The following is a 22,909-nucleotide window of genomic DNA, read 5'->3' as shown; positions in this document are numbered from 1 at the left end:
AGTAATAAACATGGATGCAATGACGAAATCACATTTGTCTTTGCAAATTTAAAAATGTTCAATAATAATAATAATTTACTGAAAACTCGAAAAAAGCTGCGAAATGACGCGCTACAAAAAAATGGGGGAGTCATGGGCTAGTCCTGTTGAGCATATATAAGACGTTGGTTGTCCTTAGACATGCCCATATTCGTTGGTGTTGCCGTAGTCACTACTAGCATACTCCGTGGCTCCGTGCTACTAAATGCTGTTTTCCTGAACTGTTTCATGTCATTGTTGTATGACATTGTATCATAGTCTGACATTGTTGTAAGTCACACCAGGTCACAACAAAAGTGATTAGTTCACATGTAACAAATCAGAAAAAACATAAGGGGGTTCAAAATCTAAATTTTGAGTGTACATGCAAGATCAGGATGAGTGCGGGTAAGCTTGAGCGAATCCATTTGGCTATAACCTTTCTCAAAAGAAACCTTAGCCCGAACAACAGGTTTCTTCTTCACTGAACTTGCAGGACCATCTACGGGTGCTTGTCTTGATGCTTCAGTTGACTGCTTTGAGGGCTCTACACTGATTACATTGAACGATAAAGATCCAACCTTCTCCTTCTTAACCACAGGCTTGCGACGGAGAGACCGTTGTTCCATACACCATTCTGATTCTCACTGTGGCTACTAGTGGATTCCTCTTTTATAGAGATGTTAGCAATGCCTGGAACAACAGTTTGTTCATTACCCTTACCGTCGTCAACGGGAGCACTAACCTGCATACAAGAAACAAAAACTCCTCCAGTTAAGCATCAAACTGCCAGTCAAAATTCCGATTGATAGAAACAAAAGCTCTAGCTTCTAACTTACTTACCTGGCCGAACGTAAAGTCGTTGTCTTTATCGTCTTCCATCCAACAAACTCACAACTTTATCCAATCAGATATTGCAGACAGAAAAATTCCTGCCACACCAACACACAATCACAACTTAACGAAAATCCGCCATCATTTCTGTCATATAATGCAGTAAACTTCAAATACATTACTACTTAATTTCGACTAGACTACCATTCACGCTCTCAATTCGATATCAGAAACTGTGCATTATATTTCACTAACACAAATACATGTATAAGGTCACATAAAAACACTTTCAGCCTTTTTTTTTGTGCTTAATTTTCATGATATTATTTAGTATTCCTCATGATATTGTTTTGTATAACTTGTGATACTTCGAGTGAACTCACGGACTTAAATCTATAGATGGACTCACCAGATCTTGACTCTAAATTCACGAAATAACGATGATCAACTATAAAGGAAAAATGCATTAACAACAGTTACAATTTAACAAATTAAAAATTGTTGTAAATTATGATATTTTACAAATTAGAGGTGAAACACAAATTAAAAAAAAAAAAGAAAAAAGAAATAGAAAACAAACATAAGATTGCTAACAGGAAATAATGAAGTTGTTGATTGAAAGTTGGAGGAGATAAAGAGGAGAACAAAAAGACAAAAAAGTTCAAGTAATGCGCACATAATTTAGGGAAATTAGAGATAGGAACTGATTGAAAAAAAACTACAATCAAATAACAACAGGACAATATGAAACATTATAATTGAAAATATGAAGTGAAACCGAAAAATCATAGAAACATGTGCTATTGAACACAAATCAAGCAAAAGATACTAAAGTTATAACAAATACGTAACAGATTCGAATTGTGTGTCACACGCGAGTATTTGAGGGAAATAAGAGTGTTTTTGTTGAAAAGAAGTTAGAGAGAGAAATGAATCAGTAAAAAATAAAGTAGAAACTTGTGTGGGTGGATTATATAAGCAAATAAAATGACTATCTCACACTTAATGATGCGCGTCAGTCTAAAGCCGTTGGATCTATTAGATCTGGCGGTCTGAATTAATCCTCAATCCTCAAATATATGAGATATACTCATATGATCTCATTCATATATATATATATATATATATATATATATATATATATATATGTATATATATATATATATATATATATATATATATGTGTGTGTGTGTGTGTGTGTGTGTGTGATGCTTTTCCTTTCCTTATTGCTAATTATACCATGGGCCCTAGGCTACCGCCCCTCCAGACTAGACCTGGCAAAACGGGTCAGACCCGAATGACCCGACCCGAAAAGGCTGACCCGAGACCCGAAAATGACCCGAACTTGCTTGACCCGAATATGACCCGAAACCCGAATTGACCCGACCCGACCCAGACCCGACCCGAACATTGTCTGACCCAATGTTGACCCGACCCGAGGTGACCCAATCCGAAAAAACCCGACTCATAACTGACCTGATCCCAAATGACTTGAAGTGACCCAAAATTACCCGAAACGACTAGTACTAACTCATATTAATACTATATATATCAAAATAAAGTTTCATTGGTTACAATAATCCCTAATAAATAGTTAAATTTGCAAAATAGTATTTCTTAATCAAAATAGTATTAATTTAAGTGCTTAGCCATTAACTCAAAAGCAACCTGACCCAAAATGACCTATACCCGAAAATGACCCGACCCGAAATGACCCGACAACAGGTTACCCGAAAGTGACCCGAAACCTGAAAGTGACCCGACCCGACCCGAAATATGTGACAGACCCGAAATGACCCGACCCTAACTGACCCGACCCGTACCCGTACCCGACCCGAGTGACCCGTTTTGCCAGGTCTACTCCAGACTACCCTCAGAATCGGGCCTGCACCTATGTACCTAACATTATTTTTTTTGCCCAAAAGAACCTAAAGTTTACATGTCATTTGTTAACAAATATTGTACCAATTAACATTTTTCGTCAAAAAAAAAGTTAATTTTGGGGTTTGACTTGAGGAACTCCCTTCTTAATCCCTTTCCTTAAGATTGTTTAATCACATAATTTAAATCTAGTGATAAGAGTTAATATACAAGGTATTATCGATTTAGAGGAGGAAAACGAGTTAAATTATGTGATTAATTAGACTTAAATAAAGGGATTAAGTAGAGAGTAAAATAAATTACATTTTTCCGTCAAGTCAAACCCCAAAGTGAACTTTTTTTTGACGAAAAACGTTAATTAGTACTTCTTTAATAAATGACATATAAACTTTAAGTATTTTTGGCAAAAAAAAAATAATGATATTAGCGCTACGATTCCCATACTCCGAGTCCGGCCTGACGAAACTAATGTGGCATGACTACATGAGTAATATTATTATTATTTTTTTTAACAATGAACTATATATATAAATATAAACTGAGTGAACAAACAAATGTAAAGGATACAATAAAACGGTTTAGCATGTAGCTAAGCTAACTGACCAATGAACAAACATGCGAAGGAAATTACGAATTGGAGACAAAGAGTGATGCAACTCGATTGGTACTGGCGCTGAGGAGGCCAGAACAGTGGATAACTTTTTAGACGAAATCTTGAAAGAGACGGAAAGCAAGGAATTAATTTTTTCTCTGTACATGGTCAGTAGAAGGCCTTTTGTAGTAGCCGCGAAAACATTGCTAGCTCGAACAAGTTGCAAATCCATGCTGTTGGTGTTGGTATCCATTGATGAAATGGTGAAAAGACCAGTCGGGGGCGACCTGTGCACCAAAATAGAGTAAGTAACAGAAGGGGTAGGATTATCCTGTGCAATGCACACTTTACCTGGCATTAATTGGTTCTGAACACGGGGTGGCCAAACCAAAGATAGCTGAGAATGGGACTCCCTCAAAGATGACGGAGTTCCGAGTCATCCAAATGGCTTTTAAAATGCAAATGAAAAAACCAAGCAACTATTCGAATTATCTTTGAGGCTGTTGAAATAGCGAAAATGATCAGCAAGCCGGCGATTCAAAGGAACATCAGGATTAGACACAGAATTAAGACCTAGAGGAGAAGAACACCAAATATGCTGAGCAATGATACAAGAACGAAACAAATGATTTAAAGATTCAGAATAAGACTGACAAAAGACACAATAAGCACTAACCTGCATTCCACGGCGAGAAAGATTGTCTAAAGAGGGAAGTATGTTATGTATGATACGCCAAATAAAAAGAGGTAATTTAGGAGAAGAGCGAATACCCCAAAGAACCTTCCATGGAAATTCCGAACAAAATGAAGGTGAGCAAGAAACAGACCGATGTGCCAACAAGAAAGAGTAACTTGATCTAACCGTATAAACTCCATCCTCTGTGAATTTCCAGTAAAGGAAATCATCTATATCAATATGTGGTGGCCCCATTACAAGCATAACTTTGGCACAACAAGACTCGTACACACGAAAAATTTCTTTCTGATTCCAGTTACCGAATAAAGAAAGCATATCAGACAGTGGCTGAGAAGCTTCATTAAACGATGGCCGCACAGATGGAATATTCCCATTAACCCACCGACTTGTAAGCAAGTCAACTGAAGCACCGTTACCAAGTTTCCAAGATAAAGCTGAAGCAGTTCGACAAATACCGGACATAAAAAGACGGCTGAGAGACCTTTGAGGTGAAAGCAAGAATAGGTAAATCCTTCCGATACTTAGGGACAAGAAATTTAGCTAAGAAACCAGCTGGATAATGATGAATACGCCAAAAATTCTTCATAAGGAAAGCCTGACTTAACAGAGAAACAGATTTAAACCCAAGGCCACCATTATCACGAGGAATCTGCAAAGAATCTTTAGATAACCAGTGAATAGATTTATTTTGCAAGTTTTTTCGCCACCAAAAAGCTGTAATCAAAGAGTCAATTTTCTTAGAAATCCCAATGGGAAAAGGGACGGCAGTCATCAAATATTGGAGGGAACCCAAAAGAATAGTGTTGATAATGAGCAACTTGCAAGATTGAGTTAGATGAAGTGTAGACCAAGCGATAATCCGTTTTGTCATCTTGTCAAGAAGAGGATGAAAAGCTGCAGATCTCTTTGAAGGAAGATCAACTGGGACACCCAAATAATTCCCAAAGCAATTAGCAGTCTGTTAGAATGGATGCCAAATGGGATGTGAAATCAGCTGGTGCATTCGGGCTGAATTTAATAAAAGATTTATCGAGATTAATCATTTGTCCAGAGGCCAACTCAAAACAGTGAAACAGATCCCGCAGAGCCTCAAAGGATTGTGGAGTAGCTTTACAGCAAATAAAAGCATCATCAGCATAGAAAAGATGAGAAATAGGAGGTGCAGAGCGCGAAATTTTGAGACCAGCTAAGGTACCATCCTTCTCCGCTTTGTGCAATTGGCAAGATAAAATCTCCATACACATAATTAATAAATAAGGAGAAAGCGGATCACCTTGTCGTAATCCAAATGATGGTCTAAAGGAAACAGATGGTTCGCCATTAATAAGGATTTTGTAAGACACCGTTGAGATGCACTCCCAAATAATATTTTATCAAGAGGTAGGGAAACCAATTTTTTTCATAACTGCCATAAGGAAAGGCCATGAAACGCGATCAAAAGCTTTGTGCATGTCAAGCTTCAAAGCAGCATAAGAGACCGTACCCTTCTTGTTCTTATTAATACAATGCATAATTTCATGTATAATAAGACAACCATCAGACATAAGACGATCAGGGACAAACGCCTGCTGAGTTTCGGAAATAACTGAAGAAATAACCTGCTTGAGGCGGTTAGCCAGACACTTGGATGCAATGCGGTAGATAACATTGCAGAGACTAATAGGACGGTACTGGGAAACCAATTCCGGAGTCTCCACTTTAGGAATAAGAACAATATATGTATTATTCCATTCCTTCAACATAACTCCTGTATTAAGAAACCGAAGAATAGCCATTGTAACAAGCTGACCAACCTCGGGCCAGTAAACCTGGAAAAATTTAGGGGTAATACCATCCGGCCCATGAGACTTTGAGTCGTCCATACTATTGAGAGCACGGACAATTTCACTTTCTGAGAAAGGAACTGATAACAATAAACAGTCTTCCGGACTAAGCGAAGGAACATCAAGAGACGAAAGAAGAGGAGCAATAAAACCTTCAGGAAAGCCAGGATCCTGCGGAGGGGCTGCACATAGTAAATCTTGGAAAAAAGAAGTAATCTCCAAAACAATCCTCTCATTAGTATATAACCATTCCCCCGAGCGAGAGCGAATACCAAGAATATGCTGATGTGAAGAGCTTTGCTTGACCCGAGAATATAAGAAACGAGATGGGCTAGGACCTCATTCTTCAACTTTGCACGTTGTAACCAGTAAGCATGTTGTGTCTAAACTAAATTCAACTGAGAAGAGCGAACTTGCTGAAATATTAAAGTCGACTGAACATCTACAACCTGATTGCTATAACCATGTATTTCTTCTTGAATAACTGACCAATTAATACCATGAGAACGACGATGATTTATCACCCATTGCATAATGGAAAACCGAACAGCTGCAAGACGGCGTGATAACACAAACATAGGAGAGCTAGGAACAGATAGTTGCCAAGCAGTGGCAACCAGAAGAGCAATCTCAGGTGAGTTCAAACACCAATTATCAAGACGATAAAGGACGTCTATGGGACTTTGAAGAAGGGAAGAGCCTGAGAATAATTGGAGCATGGTCTGAAACAAGAATAGGTAAATGAAGAACTGAGTCATCCGGGAAGAGTTGTAACCAATCATTATTAGCATATGCCCGGACAAGTCTTTCCATGATAACCTGTGAATCAGATCGATTGTTAAACCATGTAAAAGGAGGCCCAAAAAAAAGGAACATCAAGTAAAGCATTATCCAATCTCCAGGAGGTGAAATCTAATTGACCTCGAATTGAAAGAGATCCACCTAATTTGTCAGAGTGCATTTCAATTTGATTAAAATCACCAATAATTATAAAAGGAGACGAGCCCGAAATTAAATAGTAATCTTATTCCATAATGGTAGTCTACAATCAAAAGCAGGTTCACCATAGATAAACATTACAAACATATCATAATTTGTACATAAAGGATTTACAACCGAACTTATACTACACAAAATAAAGTGAGGGTGCAAACTTATAACATTAATTACAACGGAGTCATCCCAACGTAAAAGAAGACCCCCACTACGGCCTATCGAGTAGACCCCACAAAAATTAGTTAGCCCAAGATGAGATGTCTTAGATGCAGCAGAAGAAACAGAGGTCATAGTTTCTTGCAAAAACAAAATTGACGGATGATACTGATGGATACACCAAAACAAAAAAAGGAATTGTAGGATCATCCGTCTCCCCTAATCCCCTACAATTCCAGCAAAAGGTTGTTATTGATAAACGGGTGGCGAATTAAGGTCCGCCACCAGACTTGCAGCATTAAATTCTTCATCTTTGTGACATGACAAAAAAGAGGAAGTTAGCGAATGAAAATCAAACCCAAAAAGGAAAAACTCATCTGAACGAAGACGCTTTGGAGGCAAGTGGTCCAAAGATGCGATTTCCAGGGTACCGAACGACCTCTTTGCAGGGGTGCTCATTGACAAAGGAACAATGTTAGGAGCCTTTGGACGAACATGCAAAAACAGAGGAATAAAAGAAGGAGCTAAACTCAACGCAGGAACTGTTGAGATTAGTTCATTCTGATAATTTATATCAAGCAAAACGGTCCGATTTGATTGCTTAAAATGTGTTTTACTATGGGTATTAAGATCAAACTTTACCTTTATTTTAAAAACCAAAGTCAGCTCCTTAGAAACTGGTTCCAAAGGAGGCACAAAATCACCAGAAGTAGAAGCGACAGAGTTACGAAAAAGACAACTAACATCAAAAGTCTGCGGTGGAATTGGAGGGTCAGCCAGTCCCAACTGAACAGACTCCTCCATAGATTCTTCAGGTACATGCATCCGAAAAGATGGCACTGGAGGAAGAGAAGCCGAACGAACTGCACTAGAAGATGCATGTGGAGCAGGAGCAGGATAACGCACTACGGGAAAGGATTCCAAGAGGACCTCGCGAGAAAGGTCTTCATGAACTTGAAATTCAGGAGGAGGAGCTGCAGAGTGCTCATTGTCGTTGTCATCATCCGAGCTTGAGCTTGAGCTTGAGAATGAGAAAACAGGAGAATTCCCACCCGAATCCATAGAAACCGGGTCATTAGCAACGGTAAAATCAATAGCCGAATTAAGATACTTGAAGCGTGATGGAAGACCCATTATATCCGTGGAATAAAAAGAGGTACCAGGTGGACCATGAAGAACAGTCAAACCCCAAGATGCGAGCTCATCCAAACGGGCGCGAATAGAGCGTGCACCAACCGACTTACTGCACGGATGAAAAGAAACACGATGTCCGACCTGGCCACATGTCTTACAAAACCGAAAAATGCCTTCATAAGAGAAGTCAATCCATTGATGATCCATTTCATTTAAAGACAGATAGCAACCTGGGATAAGAGGCTTTGAGAGATCAACCAAGACCTTGACACGAACAAAGTTTCGTGGAGGGAGCAAAGAAGGAAATCATTCCTCCTCGCAAATATCCCCAACATGGGCCAATAGAAACGCTGCAACAGAAGTGTTCATCAAGTGGAAAGGTAGGTTTTTTACACGAACCCAAATTGGAACGATATTAAAAAGCAGGTTGTCTGGGATAGAAGTAGTTGAAATAGGACAAAAAATCAGCAAGCTGCCTTCGAAATTAACCGTCTGCCTATCGCGAAAGTAAGAGTAATCTTGAGCGGAAGAAAAGGAAAAAGATAGTAAGGTTCAAAGCGACGAACCGACAAGGTTCCGTTCAATTTCCATTGAACATTAACAATCTCCAAGATGCGATCTATAGCAAGAAACCGTTGATCATGGAGCTTACCCAGAAGCGTCAAAGACGCATCAATTCCCGTAAAATCTACACGTAAGTGAGGAGGAACCTGCAAATTGACGCCGGCACGGCAAGGGGCAGTGTAAGAAGATGAAGCCATTAAAAAGATGTTTTTGAGAGATTTAATTAGACGATTGTACTGGGATTCGAAGGAAAAGAAGCTATATAAATAGACAGAGCAAAACATGCAACAGGATAGGTGGCAGAAGAGGAAGCAGAAAAAGACACATAAGGAGGCTAGTGAAGGAGGTTAGGCAGGCTAAAAGGACGAGAAGAAGGGAGGTAGGCAGGATTGAAGGTAGTGGGTAGGTTAGGCAGGTGGATAAGACGGCGCTAGGTTTTTGAAGACATGAAAAAAGGGAAACTCTCATAGAGAGGAAACTCTAGAAATAGAGGCCTTCTATTATGAGTAATATTGTTATGGATGTGTTATTGTAAAAACTCTACCTTTGAATATTTGATTGCCTTATCCATTGTCAGTCAAATAGCTTTCGCAAAACACATTTCACCTCCTCTAATCGCCTTGCCTTTGTAAATAAAAAGTTCCCAAATCGAAAGCAAACCCTAGAAAATCAACAATGTCAATCATATTACTGTTACATGTCTGTTAAAATGGCGCCACTTTTTTGAATTACCGTTAAACCCATCAACTACCTCCTCCATGTCTTCATCACCCTTATTCATATCCCAATCCTTCCCGCCGCTGCAATATCCACCACTCACTTCTCCTTCCTCCTGCGCCCGCCCGCCACCTGAAAGACTCGTGTTTTTGCTCGATAAATGCCGAAATCTCACCCAAATCCTCCAAATTCATGCTGTAATTCTACGTCACGGGCATGAAAACAATTCCATTTTGAGTTTTAAGCTCCAGAAATCGTATTCATCAGTTGGCCACCTTGATCGTTCTTTCACTCTTTTTCGACGAACGGAGGATCCTAATGTCTTCCTCTATACTGATATAATTAATGCTTGTTCTTCCCGTGGGTTTCGTTTCGAGGCTCTTGAGTTATATGTTCAGATGTTGACTCAAGGGGTTGAACCAAATGTGTATACTTTTTCGTCTTTGTTAAAATCATGCTTGATTAAAGATGGGATTTTGCTGCATTCTCAAGCGATTAAGTTTGGATTTGATGGGGATTTGTTTGTTAGAACCGGGCTGTTGGATTTGTATGCGAAAGGCGGGGATGTGGTCTCTGCACGCAACCTGTTTGATACAATGCCTGAGAGAAGTTTGATCTCACTGACGGCCATGCTTACTTGTTATGCTAAGTATGGGGAGCTTGATGAGGCTAGGGCGTTATTTGATCGGATTGAGGAGAAAGACGTGGTTTGTTGGAATGTAATGATTGATGGGTATGCTCAAAATGGAAGGCCTAATGATACATTGTTGCTTTTTCGACAAATGCTCAAGGCGAAATTAAGGCCTAATGAAATCACCATATTGTCAGTACTATCTGCTTGTGGGCAACTTGGGGCACTTGAATTAGCTAAATGGGTTCATTCATACATCATCAATAATGGGGTTCGAGTTAACGTCCATGTGGGCACGGCTTTGATTGATATGTATGGTAAATGTGGCAGTTTGGAGGATGCTAGGCTTGTTTTTGAGGGTATTTCAGGGAAGGATGTTGTCACTTGGAATTCGATGATAGGAAGCTATGCAATGCATGGTTTTAGCAAAGAGGCATTGAAGCTATTTGACGAGATGTGTAGTTTGGGATTTTGCCCTACCGATATTACTTTCATCGGTGTCCTCAATGCTTGTGCTCATGGCGGGATGGTGTCCGAGGGGAAGAAACTTTTTGCTTTAATGAGAGACACTTACAATCTCAAGCCTAAGGTTGAGCATTATGGATGTATGGTAAATCTCCTAGGGCGTGCAGGGCATTTGGATGAAGCTTATGAACTCATTAAGGGGATGAACGTTGATCCTGATTCAATACTCTTAGGGACGCTGCTTAGTGCTTGTCGGCTTCATGGAAATATCGGCCTAGGAGAAGAAATTGCCAACCTTCTTATTAGTAGAGATCTTGCCACTGATGGGACATTCGTTCTTCTCTCTAATTTGTATGCTAGTGCAGGCGATTGGGATGGTGTCGCTAGAGTGAGAGCAATAATGAAAGATAAGGGTATAAGAAAAGAGCCGGGTTGTAGCTCCATTGAGGTAAATAATAAGGTACATGAGTTCCTAGCAGGGGATTTGAGACATCCAAAGAGCAAAGAAATCTATGTGAAGCTTGAAGAGATTGAGAAAAGACTGAAAGCTCATGGGTACTCCCCGCAGATAGACACGGTACTACATGACGTGGGCGACCGAGAGAAAGAGCAGTCTCTAGGGGTGCACAGTGAGAGGCTTGCCATTGCCTTCGGACTAATTAGCACCACCCCAAACACTACTATTAAGATAGTGAAGAACTTGCGTGTATGTTCAGATTGTCACACTGTTACCAAGCTGATCTCGGAAATCACTGGGCGGAGAATTGTTGTGAGGGATCGAAATCGATTCCATCACTTCGATAATGGTACTTGTTCTTGTGGGGACTATTGGTAGTTGGAAATGGCAGTCAGTTTGCTCTCAAGTTATTGCCCATAAAGAGATTTGAGCACCCATTTGCCAGAAACAGGGGCATTGATTAAATCTTGCTTTCGATTCTGTCCAGTTGTATTCTCGGAAGAATTACAATTGTATTCAAATTCACATTTATTATACAGTATATGTATTTTGTTTGTGTAAAGTTGGTTACAAAGGCAGCAGCAGACAGGTTTGAGACTCATAAATGTCATCCTTGGCAGATTTACATCCATCATATTTGAGCTTTTGTCCTTGGAGCAACCAAACCAACCAGATATTTAACTCATAGACCCAGACTCACAATGGAGCGCAAAATTGATGTTTCAGAAATTACACGGGAAAAAAAATTAACTGCAGTAAGCTGTACAAGTTAACAATACTCAACTCTACTGTAATTACAAGGCCTAGAATAGATGAGGGCTGACTACTAAACCTACAGTCCTATAGCGAAGCTATTCACTACCCAACAGCTAGGAATGAGTTGTAATAACATTACACGCTAATGTAAACAAAATGTGCAGCCTGATATATATGTTTTAATGAATAGCTCTAAGCTCCTCTAACTATTACATTCTGAAATCCAGGACGCATACAGTGTTGTTGGCAAAACAGGCTGCGATTTTGTCGCCGTCCTTGTTCCAACAGACTTCAAATATGCCTCCGTTGCCAGAGTATGTCTTGACAATTTTCCCTTCTTTCAAGGACCACACATGCAAAGACCTATCAAATGATCCACTAGCAAGGTATTCACCATTAGGGCTGAATGCAACTGAGTACACAGCTTCCCTGCACACAGAACAACTCCTGGCTTTGTTGAAGTGTTTGCAGAATTTTTAAATCATTAAAAAAAAACATCTATTGACATTATCCACCTTGAACTTTCATGGTCAAGCGTGTGACATTGACCAACATTTTCTCAGCCATTGATTTCTTAAGTTTACTTTTTGCACAAATATTAACGAGGTCAAAACAAGTGGGGTAGGCTATGTTACTCGGACTCGGGTACGGGTGTCGGACACGGGTACGGATCCGAGTGTCGGGTACTCCGAGGTTAGAAATAACTGACACGGGGACACTGTCCAAAAATCAGACACGGGTACGGGGACATGTCGATTTCTTTTTTTTTTTTGTTACTGATGGAAATAAAAGTGTTTGTAAGTGGTACTTATATTAAAATTTTGGTGAGAAGCAAGTCAAAAGTCTAAACAAAATTAGATAAAATGTCAAAACCCACTATCATTATTGCCCCACTTGCCATTCTCTCTCCAATCCCTACTTAAAAGGAAAACATGCCACCTAAAGATAAGGCCCACGTTATGTTTAGTTTAGATAAAAACCAGAAATCAAAGGCCCACTTGTAAAACAATTAAACCAAAGCCCAATGTAAATGTAAACCCTAACGATGAGACACCACCTGCCGCCTTACTGCACATTCCACCAACCACCACACCATCGCAGCATTCTAAAGGTAAGATATTTTCGTTCCGTCAACTACTTGACTAAAATCGCCATGTCGGCCTGTCGGTTGCCGGATCCGGTACGGATTCCGTACCGGGATCAGTGTCGGGTCGGGTCGACACCGGTACTGCTCGGAATCTGCCGTGTCGAAGCTACATAGGGGGTAGGGGGGCATTTGATTGCCTCCAAAGCAAGTGGGTAGGTATCATAGCCATTTAGGAAGGTTGTAACTTGTAAGTGACTAAAAAATAGAAATGTAAAAAATCAAATGGAACGGCCCAAAATGGAATACGTAAAAAACTCAATGGAACGAAGGAAGTATCAGTTTACAATGTACTTTACCAAGGCTGCCTTACATACGAATTTGTGATGTGACTAATTGTTTAAATTAACAGTGTCATTACCAATATCTGGATAAGTACAAGGCGGAGAGTCAGGCACGTCTATTCTATGAAAAAATATTTTTTTGCACATAAAATAAGGCGTCGAAGTGTTGAGCAGTATCAGAATGTGAGGAAGGGAGGGGGGGGTCGTCAAATACACAGCTCATATGAAAGAACAAAAATAAACATGATTTACCATGTCACATACCTATGACCATTCAAGCTGTGCACTAGTTTTCCTTGCTCTACATCCCATATCTTTACTGTTGAGTCAAATGACGCACTGAAAAACAAAGTCATATTAGTCTTGATAAACAAATATTAGCAATACTGGTACGTAGGGGAAAAGGTACACAAAACAATGCATTCACAGCCTCACTAAAGAGATACATAGAGAAAAAGGAACACACAACAGTAAATTCACAACCTTATTAATGATGGCTAGAAATAAGTTTCAGAATTAAGAAGTCATTCAGATACCAGATGCGTGGGAGCTTCGGATTTATCCTGTTTCCTAAGCTAGTTATTTATTGTTACATTCTACATAGGATTACAATAATTGTGGCTTCATGGGAAAAAAAAATGCATCTAGTTTCCGCTTTCTTCCCACTAAACAGCAAATTTGATCCGAAATTCAGAATTGGCAGGCTCTGAAGGTCTCAGCCGGGTTGTATATTTTATAAATACGAATACCAGTCAATGACAAAAGCGGATTGCTGAGTTGTGTGCTTACATTTACATAAAGTATCAGGATAAAAGAAAATACCTTGCAAGAACCAACTGGTGGTTGGGATTGCTTGTCCCGGGACCTGTAGGGCTCCACCTGATAGTATATATTTCCTGCAGTTACATGCAATATTTTCTATAATTCATAACAGCATCAAACCTAGGGTACGAATAAAAAATGAAGAAACGGGAAGAGACCCAAATCAAACCTTCAAATGCTCTTTTAGATCATGGACATAACTGTCTTGCCTCATACTCCATATCTGTGCAAAAATTTCAACTTTATAATAACAAAAGAAGACAGAGTAATGATTGCTGTAATACCTCTATAAGCTAAAAAGGACAAAAAGCAGGTGCAAAATATGATAACTAAATCAAGTTAGCGTACACACTACACAATGATGGAAAAGAGTTGGAAATGTAGACAAAAAAGGTAATCAAACTTGATGCCTCGCCTTTTGTTCTCAGACTTCTCTGACAAGGATGAGTATTGACGTGATATGAGTGATAAACTAGCATTACTTAAGAGCCAAGAACTTCATCTGCTTGGATTTCAAACCAAAAACAATCTCAACAACGGAGAGATCTTCCTCCACAAAATTAGCTCTAGGGAAGTAAAAAGAACTCTCGGGTCAGGGAAGTAGGCCAAGTAGCTAGTTATGTAACACATGTGTCCGATGCAAATTTTAAAGCGAAAAGAGATCCTAACAACGTAATGCATTGGACGAATGACTTTAGGAATATGAACAGTCAATATTTCACAAAAAAGAACTAACAATCTAGAGCAATATAAATTAGTAAACCTTGGCAGTGTTATCGTCTGAGCAAGATGCCAATAAAGTCCCAGTTGGGTCCCATTTGACACAGTTCACTTCACCCTGAAATTAGAAAAGCAAAACTGCGAGGTTCTTAATTGCGCTTAAAACCTGTGTAAATGAAGAAGAAAATTCTTTTAAACTAAACCACTCAACATCTAGCAGGATAGAACGAAATTAACCGTCAGCTCCCCCAGCCATGGGGGTAAACAACAATTCCAAATACTAAATTCAACTGTAGGGTTGATTGGAAAACCACTAAGAGTGATATCTCTTTAGGTTCAGGTTAATTGTTCTCATGGTGTTGCCCTTTGGAAATATTATAATAGCCAACAGTGAGTTACTGGGAGGCGCTATAGTTTTGTTTTCGCATGACATATGGTGTCTGAGATCCCCCTTTAAAAAAAATGTTTGTGAACTCCTTAAATCTGCTTCCTGCTGATTCGTTGGGATGTCTTTTTTTTTTCGAGAAAACACTCATAACTGTTGGGATTTTGTTTCGTAAAGGTTGGTCAAAAAAGGGTGTGACAAATAAACACTATGATTATGTTGCATGATAAACCAGGATCTTTATTTAGATTACTAATTGGGGCAAGAACTGTAAACAATTATATCTAAATGACAAACTTGTAGCTTTCAGTAGCACTGAAAACCAGATACGTGCACAACAGACCAAAAAATCCCTTCTTTCAGTTGTATACAGTCAATTCATTACCTTTAAAGACAAGAAAGTTAACGAACATGATACTTCTACCGCAAATTTCATAAACACTTAACTGATGGATACATAAGATCACATACCAAAGGCCTTCTGTTGAATAGTGTTCCATTAACAGAAAAACAAACCTGATGGCCAGCAAATGTTTTGATGGGATTGTTCTCCCCGATTTTACAAACATATATCATGTTATCTGTAGAGCTTGTCGCAAATGAAACATTGTTTCGCCAATCAACATCCAAAGTTGGACCTACAAAAACACAACAGTGACAACACTTCATTTAAATCTGAAACTATATCTTGGAAGCTGCATGATCGAAAATAATCCTTATTGTCAATGTCTAGAAAAGCACCTGTATGAAATTCAAACTGCTGTTTTGGTTCTTCTGCCTTCACATCCCACACAATGGCTGTTTTGTCACAGCTCCCAGTAAGAAGATAATCCCCTTTCCTGTTCCACTTCAGAGAAAATATTGGTCCTTTGTGTCTAGTTAAAGTACTCTTCAATTCACCTGAATCGATCAGAAGAAGGCCGAAACCCAAACCATGAACAATTCATCCAATGATTACAGCTTATTTATGCCTAGTTCTTTTTGAAGATCAGAGACAAGTCAGACAACAAAACACATACAATCACGCTTATACTCTGTGCTCATTTATGTTTACATTGGAGAAACTAGTTTATTTGTATTCATTTGAAGTTGCAACCACTCAAGATTTACCTGGTTCACACCCAATCTATGTTACTCCAACTCGCATGCAAGTGTCAGACACAGCAAGGTGCCAAAGTGTTGAATACGGCTATTTTGTGCGAGGTTTTCAATTTTATAGTATATAATGAAGTGCTCAAGTGTCTTGTAGAGTGTCCGAGTGTCGGACACGTAACACGCAACCAAAGTGAAGAGTCGGAGTAAAATAGCACCAAATCAGTACGACATGCAATTACACTAAACACAATTTTAAAACTAGGGTGAAAAAGGCACTCCAACATCACAGCAGTGTTGAACGGTGAACTGTAAATAGCTAAAAAGTGTATGTCTGCTTTTATGTGTAAAAGAAAACCAAGAGCAATCAATAGACATACCATTTGTGCTCCAAATTCTTGCCTGGCCATCATAAGACCCTGTTGCAAGAAGAGTACCTTCTCCCTGTGAAGAAACCAGCAGAAAGTTTAAAAAGAGATAATGCGTGTGAGCGAATAGGAGCTAAGCCTAATAAAGAGAACAAATTGCTCACTCTTGTCCATAATTTACACATTATCATCAAATAACAGCCGCATCTAAATGAATTTAAAAGATTAAAATTTCATGTCTATTTTCCCAGCCCAGTGGGCTTATGTGTACAAGCATGGATCTTAGCATGTATTGAAGAATGTATATCAGGATGTAAATCATGCAGAAGATGACAAAGATCACTATGCACCTATGGCTAAATTAATCTAGATAAACTCACATTCCAATCAAGTGTAGTGACATCCTTGCTTTTCTCGTTTGTCTTCCCCTTAACATGCTTCAACACCACGTCAGCAGATCCATTTTGTGAAGTAGAACTAGAACCTTTGTCAGAAATTGTCCATATTCGGGCTGTGGAATCTCCAGAACTGTGGCACAAAATATAAAATCAAACTACAGACAGAATAATAGCAATCATCTGTATCATCACGAGTAACATGAAACGATAACTTGCATACATATTAGTACACTAACGCTATGAAAACTTACTAACACAGCAGACAGAAACTACAAATATACCTATGGCTGGACTAAACTAAGTGGCCTGTGAAACTAAAATTCATACTCCCTCCGTCCCGGTCATTTGTTTACCTTTGGTTTTGGCACAAAGACTAAGGAAAGAGGAGGGGCCAATTATTAGAAGACAAGTGGACCAAATTGAGTGTGGAGGATCAAATTACTCATCAAAGGCATTCCTAAAATAGAAAGGTAAATAATTGACTGAGACACCCCAAAATGGAATAAGTAAACAAATGACCGGGACGGAGGGAGTATATTATAATTTATATCAAAGAAATATGCTCGAAAACTAGTAACTAGTAACAAATATATAAAAACCTTATGCTGGGGTCCCTCTAAAGAGACATAGGGAGACCGAGCTGTTGGCTTTACAGGTAAATAAAAAACAACATCGAAATTTGCATTCTGTATCAATCTATCAGAATTGCTGCACAAAATCTCAAGTTTTGGACTTTTGGACTCAAAGCTACAAAGTTCAAATTACGAGACCAACAAGTTACCAAAAAGTTCGTAAGAAGGCTGAAGATCTCATTATCTATGAAGCAGATAGATGAATAAAAACATTATCCAATATGAATAGAGCTAGACCATTAGATTGGTATGTCGTCGCCCACAAACCATTAAGTTGCACCAAGTACTTACCCAGAAGCAAGGAGTGATCCTGAAGGGCTCCACGCACAAGCACAAACCTAGACAGAAAGATCTCATCTCACTACTTTTTAATTACAAGGAAAAGTCAAATTCAAACTGGGAAGGCCGTTAAAAAAACAGTATGAATGAGAGAGGAATGACAAACACCTCAGATAAGTGCCCCTCCAAAATGGTGACATCAGAACTAGAAATTTCACGCTCCACTAACATTGTTGAAGGACAGATATCCATTGGCTCAGGATCTGTGATAGCATCTTATTAGTTTCAAGTCACGTGACTAATAAAAGAGGCATTTAAGAATCTAGAACAGAAAGTGTGGTAACTGCAGACAAGTAACAACAACTAAACTACAGAGTCAGCCAGTCATACCGGACCATTTAGGGAGATATTAAACCAAGAGAAGGTTCAAAAACATGTCCTCACACAGTTTGAACCTTTTAAACCATGTCAACACACAGTTTAAACCTTTTAAATCATGTCATTGCACAGTTTGAACTTTTAACATAGAAGGGTTTTATTTTGTGAAAAAATACCATTCACTGACCTTGTTTTTTTTAAGACTACCTTTAGGTTTTTTTTCTTGTTTTTTTGCTACCTTTTGTTAAAAAAAGAGAACTACCAAACTATGAATTCCGGCCACTTGGGTTAAGTTCCAGCATTGACCAAGAGGTGGCACATAACTCTCTTTTGTTTATAGCAGGGTTACCGAATTCATAATACGCCCGATTCGAGTTCGCAATTCGCTCAAAATAGGGAATCCATTACGCAAAGTATTACGAAGAAAAGCAATTCGCGAATTCATAACTACTAATACGCTCATTTACTTGTTGATAAAAAAAATGGTTCATTTTCATAAAGACGCGCATTACAAAACACAAAACCATATTGAGGTGGTGGTGGCCCAATTACAAGTTAGACTTCTTTAAAAGTTCTTCACACTATACTTTTAATATTCAATTTCTAAACAGTGGAGTATATTATGAATAATATTTGAATTATATGAAGCGAAAATGTAAGTCTATCCAATTCGCTGTTTTTTTTATACCTAGTTCACAAATTAGAGAGTATTAATTCGCAAACGAATTGCGAATTGATACGCGCGTAACAATTCGCGATTCGCACCCTTCCAGAGCAAATTGGTAACCCTGGTTTATAACACTTTTCCACCCTTTGGGCACTATTCTACTAAACCCTAGTGAAAATGAAATGAAAAACTCAAATAAGCATGGTGGGAAGATAAATACGTAACAATCAAAACATACAGTGTAAACAAAAAGAGTCACGTGTCACCTCTTGGTCAATGCCGGAAACTTGGCCAAAGTGGCGTAGTTTTTAACCCAAAAAAAAAAAGGTAGCAAAAAGAAAGGAAAAAAGTCTTTCACAAAGTGTGGTTATAAAAGGTAGTCTAACAAAGCTAAGAAAATTAGTCTGTCATCCAAAATGTGGTTAAAAGGGCAGAAGTCAAACTAATATACTTAGTGGCAAACGTATGCAGAAAAACATTTCACAGAGAATAGTTAAAGAACGCAGAAGCAGTTGTTTATTAATCTATATTTAGGTTGGGGAAGAAACAAAAGGTTACCCAGGTGATAAAAGTTTTTTTCCAAGACAGAAAAAACAATCAACAAAAACAGAAATTACCAGGACAAGCACCACTATCTTCATGATTGACAGTAGATTTTTCTTCTTGCTCAACAACTTTTACTTTCTCGGATGGACCATCATGCGACTTAGCTCTTTCCTCTCTCTCTTTACCAACTTTATCATCCCCCTCTTTACCAGTTTTATCATCCCTCTCTTTCCCAAGTTTTTCTTCCTTCTCCTTCACAGGTTTTTCCTCCTTCTCCTTGCCAGACTTTTCCTCTTTCTCTTTCACAGGTCTTGGCTCCCTATCCTTAGCAGCTTTTACCTCCCTCTCTTTAGGAGGGTGTTCATCCCCTCTCCCCATCTTTTCATCCTTCTCTTTCCGAGCTTTATCATCCCTCTCTTTCCCAGCTTTGCCTTCCCTCTCTTTACCAGATTTTTCACCCCTCTCCCTCCCACCCTTTTCATCCTTCTCTGTCCCAGACTTTTCATCTTTCTCTTTCCTCTCACCATCCTTGACATGATCTTTCTCCCTATCCAGTCTCCTGTTGTCTCTTCCCTTTTTCCTTTCACGATCACGCTCCTTCTCTGATTCCTTTTCTCTGTCCTTCCTCAAACTTTTCCGCTTCTCTTTAACCATTCGTTGCAACTCATTTACATCCTTTGTGATAAGATCCATGGGCTGTATGAATGAAAAATCTTCATCAACATCAGCATCACTCTGCCACAATTGAAGCAAACAGGAGCTGAAATCAAATTCAAAAGTATGTTAAGTACCATAAAGACCAAGAAAAAAGGGGTCGAAAAGATTGCCAACATTATTCAAGTTAGCTTCCATTTCCAAGTACTGGAGTCCTTTCTGTACAAAGGTAATTAGAGCACCAGGAGGAACCAAATTGCCATCAATTGGGCACTTATTAATGCCTGCCTCGTAGCCTAAAGCAAAAGCTGCATGTGTAAACCCTGCAGTGGAAGCGAGATGCATGAGAAGATTGTATTAGCATTACATGGTGAAAGTATATGCTGCTATGTTACATTTCTAAAGCGTGAAACTGTATGGAAGAACAAGGTAGAGTCAGATAGCGATGGTAAACTTTAATATACAAAATTGATATACAAGACGAATGTTTGACTTGCTACTCGTTACTGGACAAAAAAGATCATTATCAGCACCATTTTGTAGTCAGTTCAGTTCTCAAAATCGATAAAATCTTGCCTAATTTACTCATCTGCACTTGAGACACGTATCAATTTAAACCCTCAAACAATTTGCAAGCTTCACCCCTTCAATCATGTAAAACGTAAATCTTAACAAAGATATCCTCTTTCTTCCCTTCTCACCATCAGTGTACAATAACAACGCTGCTTTTGGCCTTTCATAAGCCTACAAAACCTGAAGCTCAAATGAAGATTTAAGGGTTCTAAGAAAAACATTGCAAACTTAAATCATATCAGCATATTGCTATATCCCCTTTCTTTCCTTATCACTATTAGCAGACACTAACAAAGCTGTTTTTGCCGTTTAAAAGCCTACTCAGCCTGAAACTTTAACGAAGATTTAGGGCTTCTTAGAAAAGCACCACCACAATGCCTCAAAGAGCACCCACAAAATTCAGGGTAAGGAGGTCTACGTATGGAGCCTTATCCCTGTGTTGCGAACACAAATTGAAAATTGCATTGAATGATTGTAACTATACAATAAAAGAAGTGCGGTAAGTTTAGTGAGTCATTTTTCTTTACTCCATGGCCTCCATCATATTCCACAACCCAAGAACAGTGAGTTGTTCGCTCCATTGGAAATGACTATAAGATGCACCCTAAACTAGTGCTTAATTGGTGAAATAAGTTGGTAAAGAGAATGTCAGTCTTACATAGAGAAGAAATATCATGGTTCTAAGAGCATGGTACAACAATCTAACACATATGTTTGTATGATATGGTCACCCACCATAAAGCCATCTCTTCATCATCATCAACTACCAGAGCAGAGCAGTGTGAACGATATCCTTTATCAAATTGACTAATAAATTGTTTGTCAAAATTTTTGACGCAGTTTCATAGACAGCCAAATGATTCACAGAAACTCAGGTTCTAGCTATCGTGCACAGCTTTCCACAACCCCTGCCACCCTCAATTTTCTCTTTTCACCAAAATCCTCGACTCACAGAAAGATACAAACAAGAACTTCATCTAACAGTGTAAGCAACTTTGTAATAATGAAAAAAATACCCGTATTCGATTGAAAATTACAGAGAAAACCCGATCATTATCAAAACGAAAATACAAAGCACGTTAATATATGTATTAAGGCAAGCAACTCATAATGAGTATCAGCACTCTCTAAACTGCCAACAGATGATGATTCGAGGATTATGTTGCCACATGACATACTGTAATTAATTATCTAGATCAACCTAACACGGCGTTTTGGATATAAACAGTTGGCTCGCAACTGCTGAACATAATTTTTGATTTCGAGTAGTTCCTGAATACAGCTTACTGCAGGCTCCGACCTATTTTCCAATCTTCTACTCCGTAAAATTCTAACCAATCAAATATGAAGGGGATCAAATTACATCCCAAAGCGGCGTCAATGAAACCATAACATCGAAGAATAAAGTGTAATTACTATGATTCATTGTATCATACTCTTCCTATTCCTAATACGTAAATCAAAACCGGCAACAAAAAAACGAACGAAACCCTAGTTTTGAGTGTGCAAACATATGCGTACATGAACGGTAACATAAATACATACAGAAATCATGTAAATCTTACAGCCAAAATTATTCCAGATACGGTGACTAAATGTAAATTAAATATAAAAAATCAATCGACGGAGAAAATAATTGGGAAATAGAAGGGGAAATAGGAACGAAAAAGAATTAAAAAGAGAGAGAGACCTGATTCTTGGAGGTAGCGGAAAACGAGGAAGTTCAATTCAACGGAAGTAATGGAAGCCATGGCTACAAAAGCTCCGGGGAGTGACGAATCTCAAACACTCATACTATTCCGAGGAGTTGTTTATTTATTCAAGGAGGTTCAGAATACAAGGATTTACGAGATGATATGGTAAGACTCTACCACTTTATTTCTTACCTATACACGGCTGTATGCCCCGGGCCTCGTGGCTTTTCAAACTCCTTCGCCAATTTAAAAAAAAAAAAAAAAAAAAAAAAATAATAATAATAATAATAATAATAATAATAATAATAATAATAAGGGTTTTTCTATCATGAGCATATGATAAGGGGCCAATTAAGTAAATAATTACATCAATATATTATAAGATTTTGAATAGTGAACTCATAACTACTGTGCTTAGAGAATTAATGGTGTATATTTTCTTAATTGGCTCCTTATCATGTGCCCATTGAGACATGATAGAAAAAACTTTGGCAGTAATATCATCATTTTTTTTTGTCTATATAGTAGCCTTATGTTTTTTGAATCTCTAC

The 22,909-nt window shown here is 38.6% G+C and overlaps 2 protein-coding genes and 1 pseudogene across 2 annotated transcripts; 1 reads left to right on the top strand and 2 right to left on the bottom strand.

The window, feature by feature from the left end:
- Positions 1-379: 379 nt before the first annotated feature.
- On the bottom strand, positions 380-1,067 carry LOC141638175 (cytochrome b5 domain-containing protein RLF-like; annotated as a pseudogene).
- Positions 1,068-8,607: 7,540 nt separating this feature from the next.
- Positions 8,608-11,600, top strand: LOC141638178 (pentatricopeptide repeat-containing protein ELI1, chloroplastic). The gene has a single exon (XM_074447589.1). It carries the CDS (start codon positions 9,455-9,457, stop codon positions 11,342-11,344), a length of 1,890 nt encoding a protein of 629 aa, XP_074303690.1. The 5' UTR covers positions 8,608-9,454; the 3' UTR covers positions 11,345-11,600.
- Positions 11,601-11,668: 68 nt separating this feature from the next.
- On the bottom strand, positions 11,669-22,558 carry LOC141638177 (WD40 repeat-containing protein HOS15). The gene is made up of 14 exons (XM_074447588.1): positions 22,355-22,558; positions 20,269-20,414; positions 19,509-20,172; positions 18,015-18,109; positions 17,859-17,905; positions 16,918-17,065; positions 16,550-16,613; positions 15,819-15,977; positions 15,594-15,715; positions 14,736-14,810; positions 14,142-14,195; positions 13,973-14,046; positions 13,415-13,489; positions 11,669-12,151 (listed from the first exon to the last, which is right to left on the bottom strand). Exons 1-14 carry the CDS (start codon positions 22,413-22,415, stop codon positions 11,932-11,934), a joined length of 2,004 nt encoding a protein of 667 aa, XP_074303689.1. The 5' UTR covers positions 22,416-22,558; the 3' UTR covers positions 11,669-11,931.
- Positions 22,559-22,909: the final 351 nt, after the last annotated feature.

The sequence above is a fragment of the Silene latifolia genome, unplaced genomic scaffold (assembly GCF_048544455.1).
Source record: "Silene latifolia isolate original U9 population unplaced genomic scaffold, ASM4854445v1 scaffold_193, whole genome shotgun sequence".
Lineage (NCBI taxonomy): Eukaryota > Viridiplantae > Streptophyta > Magnoliopsida > Caryophyllales > Caryophyllaceae > Silene > Silene latifolia.
Note: the sequence above shows the minus strand (reverse complement) of the source record. Positions and strands in the feature narration are given on the sequence as shown.

Excerpts from the sequence above, each read along its gene's own strand:
- LOC141638178 (XM_074447589.1), top strand. The coding sequence starts at position 9,455 with ATGTCTTCATCACCCTTATTCATATCCCAATCCTTCCCGCCGCTGCAA.
- LOC141638177 (XM_074447588.1), bottom strand. The coding sequence starts at position 22,415 with ATGGCTTCCATTACTTCCGTTGAATTGAACTTCCTCGTTTTCCGCTAC. Across the intron at positions 15,978-16,549 it reads AAGAATTTGGAGCACAAATG|GTGAATTGAAGAGTACTTTA; the intron begins GTATGTCTATTG and ends TGATCGATTCAG. Across the intron at positions 13,490-13,972 it reads CACCAGTTGGTTCTTGCAAG|TGCGTCATTTGACTCAACAG; the intron begins GTATTTTCTTTT and ends TTTGTTTTTCAG.